At 36.1% G+C, this 18,394-nt stretch overlaps 1 protein-coding gene across 1 annotated transcript in view; it reads left to right on the top strand.

Moving 5' to 3' along the window:
- The window catches only part of LOC107633033 (AP2-like ethylene-responsive transcription factor PLT1), a gene marked incomplete at its 5' end in the record, with an annotated part of 80,944 nt that extends 64,115 nt beyond the window's left edge, over nt 1-16,829 (top strand). Inside the window, 2 exons of the mRNA XM_088507045.1 lie at nt 15,643-15,843; nt 16,629-16,829. Of these exons, the coding sequence (XP_088363171.1) occupies nt 15,643-15,843; nt 16,629-16,829 (402 nt within the window). The remainder of the gene's footprint in view (nt 1-15,642; nt 15,844-16,628) is intronic.
- Between the last annotated feature and the right edge of the window lie 1,565 nt (nt 16,830-18,394).

Below are 18,394 nucleotides of genomic sequence, written 5' to 3'. Positions count from 1 at the left end.
TTTGCATGCCTAAATTGGTGCAGGGATGTAAATGCCTTGACACCTCAAGATCTGTGGACCTCACAGGATCACCTCAGGATCTGTGGACCCCACAGGATCCCCACTTACTTCCACTCACTTCTTCTCACCCTCTCTCTCTCCATTCATGGTCATCCCTTCTGTTTTCCATTTACCACTCACATCCATACACCCACCTATCTTCAAAATTCAACATCTCTTTCCCACCCAATCCCACCCATATGGCCGAATATACACATCCCTCCATCTCCTCCATATCTTCTTCTTCTTCTTCTATTCTTTCTTCTTTTGCTCGAGGGCGAGCAACATTCTAAGTTTGGTGTGGTAAAAGCATAGCTTTTTTGTTTTTCCATAACCATTAATGGCACCTAAGGCCAGAGAAACCTCAAGAAAGAGGAAAGAGAAGATAATTGCTTCCACCTCTGAGTCATGGGAGATGGAAATATTCATCTCAAGGGACTATAGCTCAGTGGTAGAACATATGGCTGCAAATCAAGAGATCCCTGAGATACCTCAGGGGATGCACTTCCCTCCATATAAATATTGGGAGCAAATCAACACCTCCCTAGGAGAATTAAGTCCCAACATGGGACAACTAAGGGTGGAACATCAAGAGCACTCCATCATCCTTCATGAAATAAGAGAAGATCAAAAAGCAATGAGGGAGGAGCAACAAAGACAAGGAAGAGACATAGAAGAGCTCAAGGACATCATTGGTTCCTCAAGAAGGAAACGCCACCATCACTAAGGTGGATTCATTCCTTGTTCTTATTTCTTCTGTTTTTCGTTTTCTATGTTAAGTGCTTATCTATGTTTGTGTCTTCATTACATGATCATTAGTAGTTAGTAACTCTGTCTTAAAGTTATGAATGTCCTATGAATCCATCACCTCTCTTAAATGAAAAATGTTTTAATTCAAAAGAACAAGAAGTACATGAGTTTCGAATTTATCCTTGAACTTAGTTTAATTATATTGATGTGGTGACAATGCTTCTTGTTTTCTGAATGTATGCTTGAACAGTGCATATGTCTTTTGAAGTTGTTGTTTAAGAATGTTAAATATGTTGGCTCTTGAAAGAATGATGACTAGGAGACATGTTATTTGATAATCTGAAAAATCATAAAAATGATTCTTGAAGCAAGAAAAAGCAGCAAAGAACAAAGCTTGCAGAAAAAAAAAGGCGAAAAAAAAATAGAAAGAAAAAGAAAAAGCAAGCAGAAAAAGCCAAAAGCTCTTAAAACCAAGAGGCAAGAGCAAAAAGCCAATAACCCTTAAAACCAAAAGGCAAGGGCAAATAAAAAGGATCCCAAGGCTTTGAGCATCAGTGGATAGGAGGGCATAAAGGAATAAAATCCTGGTCTAAGTGGCTAAACCAAGCTGTCCCTAACCATGTGCTTGTGGCGTGTAGGTGTCAAGTGAAAACTTGAGACTGAGCGGTTAAAGTCAAGGTCCAAAGCAAAAAAAGAGTGTGCTTAAGAACCCTGGACACCTCTAATTGGGGACTTTAGCAAAGCTGAGTCACAATCTGAAAAGGTTAACCCAATTATGTGTCTGTGGCATTTATGTATCCGGTGGTAATACTGGAAAACAAAGTGCTTAGGGCCACGGCCAAGACTCATAAAATAGATGTGTTCAAGAATCATCATACTGAACTAGGAGAATCAATAACACTATCTGAACTCTGAGTTCCTATAGATGCCAAAACTATTCAAGAGGCAAAAAGCTATAAGTCCCGCTCATTTGATTGGAGCTGTGTTTCATTGATAGTTTGGAATTTATAGTATATTCTCTTCTTTTTATCCTATTTGATTTTCAGTTGCTTGGGGACAAGCAAACAATTTAAGTTTGGTGTTGTGATGAGCGGATAATTTATACGCTTTTTGGCATTGTTTTTAGTATGTTTTTAGTAGGATCTAGTTACTTTTAGGGATGTTTTCATTAGTTTTTATGTTAAATTCACATTTCTGGACTTTACTATGAGTTTGTGTGTTTTTCTGTGATTTCAGGTATTTTCTGACTGAAATTGAGGGACTTGAGCAAAAATCAGATTCAGAGGTTGAAGAAGGACTGCTGATGCTGTTGGATTCTGACCTCCCTGCACTCAAAGTGGATTTTCTGGAGCTAAAGAACTCTAAATGGTGTGCTTCTAATTGCGTTGGAAAATAGACATCCTGGGCTTTCCAGCAATATATAATAGTCCATACTTTGGTCAAGAATAGATGACGCAAATTGGCATTCAATGCCAGCTCTCTGCCCAATTCTGGCGTCCAGCGCCAGAAAAGGATCCAAAACCAGAGTTGAACGCCCAAACTGGCACAAATGCTGGCGTTCAACTCCAAGAAGGACCTCTACACGTGAAACACTAAAGCTCAGCCCAAGCACACATCAAGTGGGTCCCGGAAGTGGATTTATGTATCAATTACTTACTCCTGTAAACCCTAGTGACTAGTTTATTATAAATAGGACCTTTTACTATTGTATTAGACATCTTGGAATTCATTGTTCATCTTTAGATGCCTGGTTCTTAGATAAGAGGGGCTGGCCATTCGGCCATGCCTGGACCTTTCACTTATGTAATTTTAACGGTAGAGTTTCTACACTCCATAGATTAAGGTGTGGAGCTCTGCTGTTCCTCAAAGATTAATGCAAAGTACTACTGTTTTCTATTCAATTCATCTTATTTCGCTTATAAGATATTCATTCGCACTTCAACCTGAATGTGATGAACGTGACAATCATCATCATTCCCTATGAATGCGTGCCTGACAACCATTTCTGTTCTACATTAGATTGAATGAGTATCTCTTATATCTCTTAATCGGAATCTTCGTGGTGTAAGCTAGAATGATGGCGGCATTCAAGAGAATCCGGAAGGTCTAAACCTTGTCTGTGGTATTCCAAGTAGGATTCAATGATTAAATGACTGTGACGAGCTTCAAACTCGCGATTGCCGGGCGTAGTGACAGACGCAAAAGGATAGTAAATCCTATTCCAGCAGGATCGAGAACCGATAGATGAATAGCCGTGCCGTGACAGGGTGCGTTGACCATTTTCACTGAGAGGATAAGATGAAACCATTGACAAGGGTGATGCCTCCAGACGATTAGCCTTGCCGTGACAGGGCATTTGGATCATTTTCCCGAGAGAAGACCGAAAGTAGCCATTGACAGTGGTGATGTATCACATAAAGCCAGCCATGGAAAGGAGTAAGACTGATTGGATGAAGATAGCAGGAAAGCAGAGGTTCAGAGGAACGAAAGCATCTCTATTCGCTTATCTGAAATTCTCACCAATGATTTACATAAGTATTTCTATCCCTGTTTTATTAATTATTTTCGAAAACACCATTATCAATTTATATCTGCCTGACTGAGATTTACAAGGTGACCATAGCTTGCTTCATACCAACAATCTCCGTGGGATTCGACCCTTACTCACGTAAGGTATTACTTGGACGACCCAGTGCACTTGCTAGCTAGTTGTGCGAAGTTGTGAACCATGGTATTGGCATCATGTTTTTGGCGCCATTACCAGGGAAAGAAAGAGCGATGAATTTTACATAATTAAAGTGTAATCACAATTTCTGCGCACCATGAATTCACCAAACCTTGATGAAGTTCTTCACAAGCTTTGAGCTCCTAAAGTTGATCCTCTTGTATGCCGGGATCCCAAATCTTGTTTCTACACCCGTCTTTAAGTTGATCATCATTATTCCAACCGGGTGGCAAGCAATCCAAATTCTCAATGAAGTACCAAACTCTTCTCTTAGATCCAACCAATTGATCACTAGTCCAACCCTTGCATCTAGCTCTTGAAATCTCAACCTTGATGAGTCTTGATTTGCAACTCCAACCATTAAACATCCTTCACAAAACCTCCTAAGTTGACCATCCGTTTCAAGCTTACCATACTCAAGTGGGACAATAAAGTTAAGAGAGACAAGTTTTACCCACTCAATTGGAGGAGTAGATGGAAACCTAGGTAGAGAAGTATCCAACAATCTTGACAAAGCATATTCAACTCCCGTCCAACCTTGCCGAAGAGCTTCTACTTCCACATCATTCTCAAACTCAATCAGAGAAGGTTCTTCATACTCAAGGAGTTCATTTGCAGATGTAGATTCATCACTAGGAGGACTTGATTCATGATCATCATCACCAAGGAAACTTGCCTCTTGATCTATTCCGTCCAATTCTTCACAGGGAACATGCCTTGGAAGTTGTGCACCTTCTTCCTTAACCTCTTTTTCAGGTCCAATGGGGGATGATTCAATTATAGTAAGAAATTCATCAATTATTGAATCCATCTCTTGATCAACCTCCTCAAAGTCTTCAACCATGATATGCTTTGAAGGTTGTACATCCTCCTCAACATCAATTTTAAACTTCTTGGAAGGAGGCTCTATGACTTGAGGTTCCCATGGACTCTCAACATCTCCTAAGTCTTCAACCACTTCTTCCTCTTCAACAATTACGTCTTCCTCCAATTGTTCTAGTACAAAATCACATTCCTCATTTCCACCGGAGCTTCTAATCTCTCCTTCATGCTACGCTCCTCATTAAATTATCCACATGCGGCCATGGGAGTACTTTGAGTATCGAAGCGTAGGGAGACTAAATTATTTACTACCTCGGTCAAGGTAGCTACGAATTCTAGTGTCTTCCTTTGAGTTTCACGTTGCTCATGAAGAAGAAGGCCAATGGTGTCATCCATTGTAGATTGGAGTGGATATGAGGGTTCGTTACTTGGGAGGAAGGATTTATGATAGGAAGGTGGTTCATCTTAATAAGGGTATGGAGATAGTGTATATTGAGGTGGTATATATGAGAATGGTAGTTCTTGGGAGTAATTGTATTGGAATGTGGGTGGTTCTAAGTATGACTCATATGGCTCATAAGGTGGTTAGTATGGTGGATTAGGATTAGGATCATATGAAGGTGTTTGGTAAAAAGGGGCTTATGAATATGATTGAAGGCTATGTTGTGGGGGATAAGGGTCATAGGTGTATGGTGGTGGTTGTTGATAATCGCAAGGAGGTCTACCATAACCATCGGTTTGGTATGCATCTTGGAATGACTCTTGCTCATAGTAAGTTGGTGGAGGTTGTTGCCAAGAGAGTTGATCAAATGCTTGAGGCTCCTCCCACCTTTGATTGTCCTATCCTTGATGCATGTTCTCATTGTAGCTTCTATTCCCTACAACAAAATTTGAACCAAACTCATAGCCAAGGTGGTGAGAATTCATAATAACAAGAGAAAATAAAAACAAAAACTTAACAAGAAATAATGAAATTAAACTCCTAAAACTAGCAACAACTAACAAAGAAACAAAACGCACACATATTCACAATATTCACAATAACCAATAATAAGGCACACATTTGCAATTCCCCGGCAATGGTGCCAAAAACTTGACGGAGGAAAAATGTCGGTAGGATTTTCACAAAAAAATATCGTGTTGCAAGTATAGTTCTAAACTGACAATTAAACCTCAATCAACGTTTAGATTATTTGTCACTTAAGCAAACCCAATAAAATTAACCGAAGTATTTAAACCTCATGTTGTCTCTCAAGGAATTGCAGGAAAGTGTAGTTTATTATTGGCTATGGAACAGTATATTTTTGGGTTTTGTAATAAGAAACAAGAAAGTAAAATGGCAAGAAAATAAACTAATAACTAGGAAAGTTCTTAGCAAGGAAAGAGAATTAGAAGTCCTATCCTCATTATCATCGTCAATTGTGATGGTAAATGTAAATTGCTTTTACTTTGTTATCCTCTAACAAATGAAGGAAAGTCAAGCGAGCAAAATCGACTTAAGTTTACAAGTCCTAATCAAAGACTAGATTTAGTGAGGCTCAAGCTAACTAACAACTTTCAATCATCAATCAACAAAAGAATTTTGATAACTCAAGAGTTTCTAATTAATCAATCCAAGTCAAGAACATAAAAATCTAAATTAAAATCCACCCAAGCATTTTATCAAACACTTGGAAGGCATAGAATAAAGACATAGAAAATTGACAAGACATAGGAAATTCTTAAACTAACCAAAATAAAGAAATAACAATAGCAAAGTAATTGAACAATAAGAAACATGAAACATAAATTGCATTAATGAAAATTGAGAGTAATACATGAACTCATAAACTAAATTAGCATAATAAAGGAATCAATAAGAGAAGTAGATAACTAAAGTGCTAGAACAAATAAAAGTAAGAGAAAACTAAATTAAAATTAGACTGAAACCTAAACCTAAGGAGAAATTGGAAGAGAAAACCCTAAACCTAGAGAGAGAAGAGAGCTTCTCTCTCTAGAATTCTACATCTAAAACCTAATGTGTGTATGAATGAAAAGTGAATGATGGACCATCTCCCCTGATTCGTCCCACTCTGCAGCTTCTAATCCTCATTTTTGGGCTTGAAATTGGGCCAAAAGCAGCCCCGAAATCGCCCCCAGCATTTTCTCGTAACTGAGGCACGTGACGCTTGTCACGCGTACGCGTCATCCATGCGTGTGCGTCGAGGCCAGCTTCCCAAAACTTCAATTTCTTGTGTTCCTTCCACTTTTGCATGCTTCCTTTCCATCCTCTAAGCCATTCCTGCCCTATAAACCCTGAAAATACTTAACGAAAATATCGCTGCATCGAATGGTAATAAGAGAGGATTAAAGATTTGCGATTTTAAGGCCTAAGAAGCATATTTTCAATCATAGCACAAAATTAGGAAGAAAACTTAAAAACATGCAATTTATATGGATAAGTGTGAGAATAGTTGATAAAATTCACTTAATTCAATACAAAATAAACTGTAAAATAGTGGTTTATCATTGATGTGTGATCCCAGTGATAGGACTTCGTGTGATCCTAGTGAAAGCGCTTCGTTTATCACTCTGCAATAACAGAAGTAAGCACTCATTGTCATCCTCTTTATCGATATTGTCCAAAATTGATTAACTATATTTGCTGCGCATTGAATTACTGTTTTCATTATAGTAATAGTGAAAATTTTGAACTTATTTTTGTTGATTTTTGTTTTGAAATGGATAGGTATTTTATTGTAGGATTTTTTATTGGTTTTATTTTTTATACAGAAAATGAAAATTCACATTTCTCTTATGTATCTTATATGGGATTTGTGTTTTAAAATAAGAACATTCCACCCTTTAATAATAATATTTTTTTTAAATTTATTAATTTCCACCTCAATTGTCCAAAATAATAATAAAGAGTGTCAAATTATTGTTTTTTTAGCCACATATACACTAAACTAAACAGAAATAGAGTTCTTTTAACGGCAAGTTAGTTTTGTCTATCGTAAACTTTTTTTAAATGCGTATATTAAAATTTTAATTCTTTCATGTATATTTTTAAGATCCCAAAAATCTTTTATGTGTCTTTTTGTCTATTTACTAAAAAAAACCTACTAAACCACCAATCCACTCATAAATAAAGTCGGTTTGTATATTACTAGTCTTTTAAATTTTACCCAATGGTTTAAATTAACCCAATCCCACCATCACAAAAGAATTCTTCCAAGTCATGTTACTATGACTTATGGGTTCAAAATGACACCCATAACTTGATCAGTTATCATTGTTATCATGTTATTTGCTACTCGGCCACTGTGTTATCCTGAACATAATGATTACATGTAATAAATAGAGTTGCACACTTTCGGTTGAAAATATAAAGATGGTTTTAAGGCATGATTAAATACTTTTTTATAGAGATATTTGTCTTCACACTTAATTACTATAGAGTTGATGACAATATTCTCTCAATATACAATGAAACTAATGAATTTTTCAATTAATAATAATAAAAAATTATTAACTCTCTTAAAAAAGCATACATTTTTTTTTCTTTTGTTGCACTTTCCAATATTTGCATGGATAGTAATCAAAAGTTACGTAGTTTGTGAATGGCTGTGACCTTTTTAATGGGTTTCAAATTTAACAAACATGTCTTATCAATATCCATATTGATTTCTTTATGAAACACACTAAAAAGACATCCTTTTGTCAATTAATACAATAATTCAATACATAAAGTATTAATGTTATTGTTTGTACCATACTAAACGGTTAATAACCGTTAATTACTTCATTATTATTGAAAATAATATTAATAATATTACAAATTTGTAAATACCTTTTAATTTCCAACTATTTATAAAATTTAAATGTCATACAAATATACACATAAAGAATGTATCAGTACATTTTTTTAGTGTAAATTTTAAAGTTTTAACGAAGTAATAGATGTATAATCGATTAAATCTATACTTCATGTATTAGCACCAAAAATCACATACATTACTTATACCCTCTAAATTTAAGAGTCTATAATTTTAACTTTTTAAGCATTTATATGGTCTTGTGCTCATTATGATTTCATGAATATTTACGAGAATAAAACCTCTAAAATTTTCGATTAAAGTGGCACCACTCCCATATTAATATAGGTGAAATCCTTTGATAATAATATTATCATTCCATTAAGAGTTTTAACTCACTCTCATAATTTAATGTAAATAGTGCTAAATCCTATACCTTAGTGCTCTAATTACTAAATAATTTGTTATTACCCATTAAACCTTGAAACTAGTGGTCTACTAGAATAAAGTTGTGTTTTCATCATTTAACAACAATAGGTTTTAATCTCATTTTAGCAGTAGTCTCTTTGATTTTATCCCTTGAATCTTTAGTCAAAGAGTCTGCTAAATTTTCTAGAGATCTTACATAAGTGATGGTAATTACACCATCATCTATTAGTTGCCTTACAAACTCATGTCTCAAACTTATATATCTAGACTTTTCATTATAATCCTTATTATATGCTCGAGACATGGTTGATTCATTATTACAAAAGATTGAAATGGTTATCGTTTGCTGTAACCACATCTTTATATCATATAACAAATTTCTTAACCATTCCGCTTCTTTACCTGTGGCTGATAAAGCTACAAACTTAACCTCCATAGTAGAATGTGTAATACATGTTTATTTCTTTGAGGTCTAACTTATAGCTCCACCACCTAGGGTAAAAATCCATCCTGAAGTGGATTGTTATCACTAAGATTTATAATTCAACTTGCGTCGGAATAACCTTCTAAGACTGCGAGACAATCACTATAATGTAATCTCAAGTTATGCTTTTCTTGAGATAACCAAGAACTCTAGTTATACTTTTACAATGTTGATTGCTAGATTTTCCTGTAAATCTTGATAATTTGTACACAACAAATGCTACATCTGGTCTGATACAATGCATTACATACATGAGACTTTCTATAGCACTAGCATATTATTCTAATTGTGCTATAGGTCTTTCCATATTTTCTTTTAATTTAAAATTAGAATCATAGGGTGTATGGATTCTTTAATTGCGAAATGATTAAACTTTTTCAATATTTTTTTGATATAATGAGATTAACTTAAAGTAAAACCAACTTCATTCTTATGCACCTTTATGCCTAATATTGTATCAACTTCATTCAAATCCTTCATTTTGAATTTAGAAATTAGATACTCCTTCATTACATAAATTCCTTCTAAATTCGTTCAGATGATTAACATATCATCAACATATAGACAAACGACTACTCTATAATCTTTAGTAAATTTTGAGTAAATACATTTATCCGCACTATTATGTGAGAAACCATTTGATAACACCACTGAATCAAACTTCTCATGCCATTGTTTAGGCACTTGTTTTAGGCCATACAAAGACTTAATTATTTTACAAACTTTCTTTTCATTTTTAGGTAGCACATAGCCTTCCGGTTGCTCCATATATATTTTTCATTAAGAGCTCCATTTAGAAAAGCCGTCTTAACATCTATTTGATGTATATGAAGCTTGTGAATGGATGCTAGTACTATAAGAGTCCTAATAGAAGTAATTCTTGCCACAGGTGTGTAGGTATTAAAATAGTCTAGACCTTCTTGTTGTTAACTTCTTTGGCCACTAACCTTGCTTTAAAGGTTTGTAATGAACCATCAGTGCTATACTTTCTTCTAAATACCCAGTTACATCCTATAGGTTTTGATCTTGTAGGCAAATCAACCAAGACCCAAGTATTGTTTGATAATATTAAGTCCATTTCATTATTTGTTGCTTCTTTCCAAAAAGCAGAATCCCTTAAAGCCATAGCCTCTTTGAACATTTGAGGATCACCTTCTATGTTCATCACAATAGGAATCTTGTTTGTCATAGAATCCCTAGTTTCTTCTACCAAAAAGGTGATAGCCTGAGAAAAAATAAAATATGGACCCAAGTCCTTTTCTTTCTTACTCTCAAGCTCTTTCTAAGTTCAATCAATTTTTTGTCATTTAGACGTTTATTATTTTAATTATTTATTTCTTGTGAAATATTAGTATCATTTTGGAAATATTCTGAACTAGAAGTTGAATCATTGATAAATTTATTTTTAATAAATTCTACCTCTCTTGATTTACCAACTACATTAGACACTAAGTCTAATATTTTATATGCTTTAGAATTTTAAGCATATTTTATGAAAGTGTCTTTTATGGCTCTTGTCTCCAATTTAGTTTTTTTTTTTTTATCCGGAACTCGATAAAAGGTAAACACCCTCACACTTTTAGATAATTCAAATTAGGTTTTCTTACTTTCCAAATTTAACAAGAAAAAACCTTTCTATGTCTTGATGGTATCTTATTATAGATATGACATGATATTAAGTTGCTTTACCCCATAAATTATAAGAAAATTTTGTATTTAGTAATATTGAATTAACCATATCCACTAAGGTATGATTTTTCCTTTCTGCTAAACCATTTTGTTGCGGAGTATACGAAGTGGAAGATTCATGCACAATACCATGTAGTTCACAAAAATGATCAAATTCATTAGAAAAATATTCTCCACTTCGATCACTACAAAGAACTTTTATTTTCTTATCATGCATATTTTTTACTTTCATTTTATATTTCTTAAACATTTCAAAAGTTTCATATTTATTTCTAAACAAATAAACATAAGTAAATCTAGAACAATCATTAATAAAAGTTATAAAATATCTTTTACCTCGTCTAGTAATATTGTCATTTAATTCATAAATATCACTATGAATCAATTCTAATAAATGTGTATCTTTCAACTTTAGAAAAATGTTTCTTAGTAATTTTTGACCATATGCAAATATCACATTTCCTATTAAAATCCTTGTTACTAAGATCAATATAGTTATTTTTATCCATATATTCAATTGATTTATAATTTAAGTATACTAATCTACTATGCCATTGGTAGCACGAATCCCCACACCTTTGTACTAGTGTACCAGCAAGTGCACTAGGTCGTCCAAGTAATACTTGAGCGAGTCAGGGTCGATTCCACGAGGATTGTTGGCTTGAAGCAATCTATGGTTATTCTGCAGATCTTAGTCAGGCAGATGAAAGAGTAGGAGATGTTGGTATGTTATTTTTAATTGCATAAAAGAAAAGGGAATAGATAAACAGAGTAATTAGAACTTAGAAGTCATGTAAACTATGAAAAGAGAGATAAGAATGAGGTAAAGAATTGGAGTTGCTTAGTCTTTCTGAATTAATTCAGGCAGTACTGTTTCCTTTGTTTGTGAGTGATTTCTCCAATGGCAGGCTATATGTGATTGACACTGGTTTGAGCAGCTGCTAATACTCCTCCAGATCTGAACCCCAGGTTTAGTGTGGATCCATTCTAATTGAGGGTGAAGCTCGTACAATTTATTCTCCATCATGATCCTACTCAAAATGCAAAAGACAAGGTCAGATCTTCCGAATCAGAGAATGATGCACCTTGGGTTCTAGCCTCTACCACAGAGACCCTAATCTCCCCGAAAATTGGCTGAACTGATGTCTTGAGAAGTCTCCAACAGAATCGTGGATTAGCCGTTTGAGAGATGTATATTCAAGCTGGTGGTTCATCATTGTCCGATGAAAGACGCACTCTGAACCCATGTAGAATGTGATAACCTTATGCTAGTTCAACGCATTCATATTGATGAAGAACGAATATACATCTTAGAATTAATCAAACACGTATCAAAGAGAAACATTAATACTTTTATTAATTCATAGGACTTAGTAGGATTCCTCCCCTCAACCTAGGAGGTTTAGAAACTCATAATGATAAGAAAATACAATGGAATAAATGAAAAAATGCTGAATGATCTGCATGATTATGTAAAATATGCTTAAAATACTAAACAGATGACTAGTAAAGGTAAAATAGTCTATTTAGTGCTAAAATTCACTTCTGGGGCCCACTTGGTGAGTGTTTGGGCTGAGCTTTGATGAGATCCATGTGCTAGGAGACTCCTTGGGTGTTGAACACCAGCTAGGGGGTCCTCTCTGGGCGTTTGGACGCCGATCTCTGCTCTTTGGGCGCTGGACGCCTAGAAGGGGGCAGGAAGCTGGCGTTGGACGCCAGTTTTGGGCCTTCTAATCCGAAGCAAAGTATGAACTATTATATATTTCTGGAAAGCTCTGGAAGTAAGCTTTTCATAGCCGTTGAAATCTCTCCATTTGGACTTCTGTAGTACCATAAAAGATTTTCTGAACGCAGGTAGGTCAGATCCAGACAGCATCTGCAGTGCTTTCTCTGTCTCAGAATCAGACTTCTGCTCCAGCTCCTCAATTTCAGCCAGAAAATACCTGAAATTATCTAAAAATACAAAAACTCATAGTAGAATCCAAAAAATGTGAATTTAACACTAAAACCTATAAAGACTTAATAAAAACTAAATAAAAGCTACTAAAAACTATATGAAAGTGATGCCAAAAAGCGTATAAAATATCCGCTCATCACAACACCAAACTTAAACCGTTGCTTTTCCCCAAGCAACTAAGAACATAGTAGGATAGAAAAAAGATTAAGATACAATAAATTTCTAAGTTTCGAATGAAGCTTAGTTACAATCAGATGAGCGGGACTTAGTAGTTTTTTGCTTCTGAATAGTTTTGGCATCTCACTATCCATTGAAATTCAGAATGGTTGGCATCTTTAGGAACTTAGAATATAGATGATATTATTAACTCTCTTAGTTAAGCTTATTTTGATTCTTGAACACAGTTTTTAGAGTCTTGGCTATGACCCTAATCACCTTGTCTTCCAATATTACCACCGGATACAATAATGCCACAGACACTTTAACTGGGTGAACCTTTTCAGATTGTGACTCAGCTTTGCTAGAGTCCCCAGATAGAGGTTGATGACAAGTCATCTTATGCTAACTTTTCAAGCGTTTTTCACTTTTTTTCATTAGGTTTTATGCACTTTCTTGCATTGTAAGTAAGTAATTTGGAGTGAAATTGCATGGTTTGGTTAAATCAATAAACCACCCTTTAATTGGCACAAAATCATGAGGTTTAAGCAAAAATTAATTGGTTTTTAAATGAATTTTAAACCTTGTGAATTCGGTGATACTTTGATTGGTTGTTTTGATTACTTGTAGGTGAAGAAAAGAAGAAAACAAGAAAGTGTGTCCTAGGAAGCGTAGCTAAAGGAAGAGAAAGCGTGGCGCAATAAAGGAAAGAAACCATAGCGCTCTCTCCAAGAGCTCAGCGCTCTCCATAAGAGCGCCACTCAAGGCCAGGGAAGCAAAGCATCAATGCTGTGCTCTCCCACTTAACCGAGCACAAAAATGAACCAAGGAAGGAAAGGAAAAGCACAATGCTCGGTTAATGCCACTCACTTTATCGGGCTGTATCCAAAATGATTACAAGGGGTAATGTTTGACAATGAAAGCCCCAAGGATCGAACCAAGCACCTAAGGGGAGGAAGGGGCACTACTCATCAAGGAAAATAAGTCAAAAATTTGCCAAATGCATTTCCCAAGGCTCGAAGTTAAGGACGCCCCACTCAAGGCATGCGCTGCCTTTGTTGTCCTCACAAGGGAATTAGTGTTGAAATGCTTCCACCAGGGGTTGAACCTGGAGCCTCATTAAAAAGGAGAAGGATGCTGTGCTCTTGGCATTGACTGAGTGCTACCTTCCTTGTTTGCTAGCAACATTGACACGGAACAAGGCTTGTGGAGCGAGACTTGACACGACCAAGAGGGAAGCATTGTGCGCGCACAAGGCTTGGCAAGGCAGCATGGATGCTGCGCTCTTGCCACCAACTGAGCATCACCCTGATGCTACCCATCACGCACATTGCAAGACCAAGGCAAGGGAGAATGTGATGCTCTTGGCACCAACCGAGCACTCTACTGGGATAAATCACCCATTGGCCCAAAAATCAACCAAAATTCCAATTTAATTCAATTCTTCACCAAATTAAAAAGCCCACTCCAAATTCTAAAATCCAAAAATAGGAAGTGTATAAATAGAAGTTAGTTTGATTTAGAAAGCACCTTTTACCTTCTTTTAGAATTTTCACTTGTAATTTTGAGAGCTTTACTTTGATTTTGGATCTCTGAGTTTATTTTTTGGAGAATTGGGAAGGAGAATTGATCTCTCTTCTTCCTTGTTCTTGCCTCTGCACTTTTTACTCTTTGTTTTGGATCTTGGGTGGAGAATTGAAGAAATTCTATTTCAATCTCACCTTGAGATCTCCTTCTAATTAGTTGTCTGCATAATTCAAGGAATTTTGATTTGGGATTTGAATTCTCTTTACTGCTTTCATCTTCTAATTCTTCTGAAATTGTTTTCTACTTCTCTTACAATTACTCTCTTGTTGGATCAAGGAAGGACTTGAGATCTAGACTTGTTTTCTAGTCTCCTCCACCCCTGAGATCTTCAACTTTCCTTTAGCTATTGCAATTGAGCTGCATTTTACTTTATGTTTGGTTTCTCAAGTAATTTTCCTTTTCTTGTTTAGATCTGCTGCATCTCAATTCTTCTTCTACTTCTCTGCTGATTGTCATTTATTTTTTTCTTGTTTAATTTCTGCAATCCCAGTTCCCAAATCCTTTTATAATTCAAGCAATTTATATTTCTTGCACTTTATGCTTCAATCATTTACATTTCTTGCAATCTAAGTTTCTGCAATTTACATTACTTGCACTTTAAGATTCAGCTTCTTTACTTCCTTTGCTCTTTAATTTACAGTCATTTATCCCTCTCCCTTTAAATTTCATGCAATTTAGTTTCTGTTGAACACAAACCACTTAAATCAACACTTGTTTGCTTGACTAAATCAACCACCTAACTAAAATTGCTCAATCCTTCAATCCCTGTGGGATCGACCTCACTCTTGTGAGTTATTACTACTTGATGTGACCCGGTACACTTGCCGGTGAGTTTAGGTGTTGGAATTCGTTTCCAACCCTTCAAGTTTTTGGTGCCGTTGCCGGGGATTGATTAGATTGACAATGATTAAGTAAGGTGGTGGTCTACATCAAGCATTTTTTCTTTTCTGTTTCTTTAATTTTTGACTAACACACTAACTGTTTGAATTTTTGCTTAAGCTAACCAAAACCTCACTTTTGCGATAGAGTGAGGTGTTACTGGTTTTCTGGTTTTGTGTGTTTCTTGTACTGAGTATACGACAGAAGCAAGTGTTTTCTACTTCTCTTTTAAGCCTATTAACTGTTTGACACAGTGTCAGCTAACCCTCTAACCATATTCTGGCGTGAGAATATTCAATCTTCATTTGGACTATTTGTGATTGTGCAGGTCATGGAGGAGAACCCAACGAATCCCAGTCATTGTGGGAGTAGTGTCCTTACCCCAGATGACAATGCAACCCATGAATTGAAGCACCCGCTCATCACCGTGTTACAAAACAACTGCTCCTATGGAGGAAATCCACTGGAAGACCCCATTCAGCACTTATCTACATTCTCAAAAATCTGTGACACGGTGAAGCCTAATGGTGTACATCCAGCCACATACAAACTATTGATGTTCCCATTTTCATTAAAGAATGAGGCTGCTCAATGGCTTGAAGCCTTCCCACAAGGAAGCATCACTAGATGGGAGGATCTAGTGAGTAAATTTCTGGCCAAGTTCAAACCACCCCAGAAAATTAGTAAGCTAGAGGCAGAAGTGCAACCATCCACACAAGAGAAGGGAGTGATGGAAATTGAAGGTGTAGATGCAATCGTCATGGCTCAAAACAAGCATATGCACCAACAACTTTAGCAACCAATGGAGCTGATGGTAAGGAAAATCAATAAGCTGCAAACTGCTGTAGTAAATGCACACAACCTACCCCAAAACTTACATGGTTGGAATCAATCTGAAAAAGGTTTTGGAGCAATTAACTATGAGCAACAAAGTCCTGAATGGTTACACTCTCTAAACAGTACCTCAAGCCTGTCCAACACAATTCTCAGGGTGATGTGTACAACCCACCCTGGAGGACTCATTCCAACTTGAGGAGGGGTGAGCACCAAAATCAAAGACCAAGGAATTGCAATCATAACAACTCCAACATCACACACAATCATAACCATAACCTTGCTAATAGCACCCATTACTCACCACCACAACACACAAACCTCCAACCTCCTTACACTTCACAATCTTCCCAAAACAACTTTCATCAACCATTTCAGTTCACACAACCACAACTAACTCAGTGCTCTCAAATAATTTCTAACCTAGAGATAATGATGGAAAAGCTCATGAACAAACAAACCTTGGCAAACACACATCAGGAAGCAGCAATCAGAAGTCTTGTAGGAAAATCGGAGCAAGCGGATAAATACACTGCAGAACTGGGTAAGAAGAGGGCAAATACCTTCCCCAAAGCCACTGAAGACAACCCGAAAGACAATGAAAAAGCTGCTAGGTGGGAGAAATGGAAAGCAATCATAAAGGAAAGTGAGAAGGCTATGGAAAAAGAAGCAATTATCTAAGAAAAACACCACGGAGAAGTTCCACAAGAAGAGATAGAGGAAAGGAAGCCCATAGCAAGAGGAGAAAATCTAAGGCAACAAGATTTTCAGCTTCCATGATCAAAGAATGGAGGATGTCAAGCTAGTGACAATAAAAGAGCGCTTGTTGGGAGGCAACCCAACCTGAGGTAGTTTTCTTTTCATAATTATTTCAATAAAAAGGTGGAGTAGTTTTATCTGTAGTGCAAGGAGCTAAGTTTGGTGTTTCACACCAAAATAATTTGAGGAAGAGTGAAGGGTGCTAAGTTTGTTGTTCCACCAAAAATCTCAATTGAAAATACATTTTCACCTTCCTGCATAATCAGTTGCCAGCTCCGAACCACCAGAGAAGCTACTTAGCAATTGTTTATTTTTCAGTTCATAGTCTGTTTTCTGGTTCATAGTTTGCTTTTCTAGTTTATAGTATATTTTCTTACTAAGAGCACATGTGGTTTCTGCATATATACAAACTACTGCATAAGGCAAGGAACTAAGTTTGGTGTTCACACACCAATCTAAGTTCGGAAGTCTACAAACATACATGCATACTAACCATTTTTCAAGTGCTTGGGGAATAAGCAACTTTCAATATCATTGCAGAGGTTTATCCAAATTTTTGGAAGGATTAAGCATCATCAACCAAAGAGATAAAGAGGAATGTGAAGACCAGCAATGATGATGATGAGGAGTAAAGCAAGTAAACTCCAAAAGGTTGTATTGTCAAGTAATTATTTTACATCAAACAGTGCTATGACTGGAAGTGATATTGTATCCCTGTCTGTCTGCCTAGTATAGTTTTTCTGTAATTCAATAATTGAGATGCTTGATAGTTCACAACACTATACTCTTCAAAACTTGCTTGCACTCAATATTTCAAAAAAAGGCAGCAAATGAAAGTTCTTTGAAAAGAAGGATTGAGGAATTAAACAGTTTTGAGGCAAGCAAAAGATTAGGAGAAGTGGTGGTTCTAGTTGTATAATTATGCATTGAGGTTGCATGCTTATGAAAACTTGCATGGAGCTCATAGGCAGGACATAGAGTTCAAAGAAGTATGGTGGAGATTCTTAAACCTTTATTGATCCAAGAAGCATCAAACAAAAGAAAGAAAACACAAAAATGAAAGAACATGGCCCAAGGCTCTGAGCATCAATTACTAGGCAGAAAAGAAGAAAAAAAAAAAACAAAAACTCAAAGGGTTGTTATCCTAGTAAATGCTTGTGGTCAAATTGTGTCAAAGAGAGAGGCTTGAGCAAGTAAATCTTTAGGGGTGCTTTAACACCTAATACCCTAAAACCAAGGAGTATTGATTGAAAGCTTATCTAAAGATCCTCTTTGATGACATGACACTTAGAGTCAAGGCCAAAACACAGAAATTATAAGCTGCTTCAAGGTGATTACCTATAGAGAGATCTCCATGATATCATTTGGATGAAAGTCCTAGGACCTAAGACTTCCAAGATGTAGGGACTAGTAAACACTGAAGCCCTTGCATGAGCATATAATTTAGAGTTCACCCCACTGTCACTTAATCACTTCACTCACAGGAC

This window comes from Arachis ipaensis, chromosome B3 (assembly GCF_059453495.1).
Source record: "Arachis ipaensis isolate K30076 ecotype BB chromosome B3, ASM5945349v1, whole genome shotgun sequence".
Taxonomy (NCBI): Eukaryota; Viridiplantae; Streptophyta; class Magnoliopsida; order Fabales; family Fabaceae; genus Arachis; species Arachis ipaensis.
Note: the sequence above shows the minus strand (reverse complement) of the source record. Positions and strands in the feature narration are given on the sequence as shown.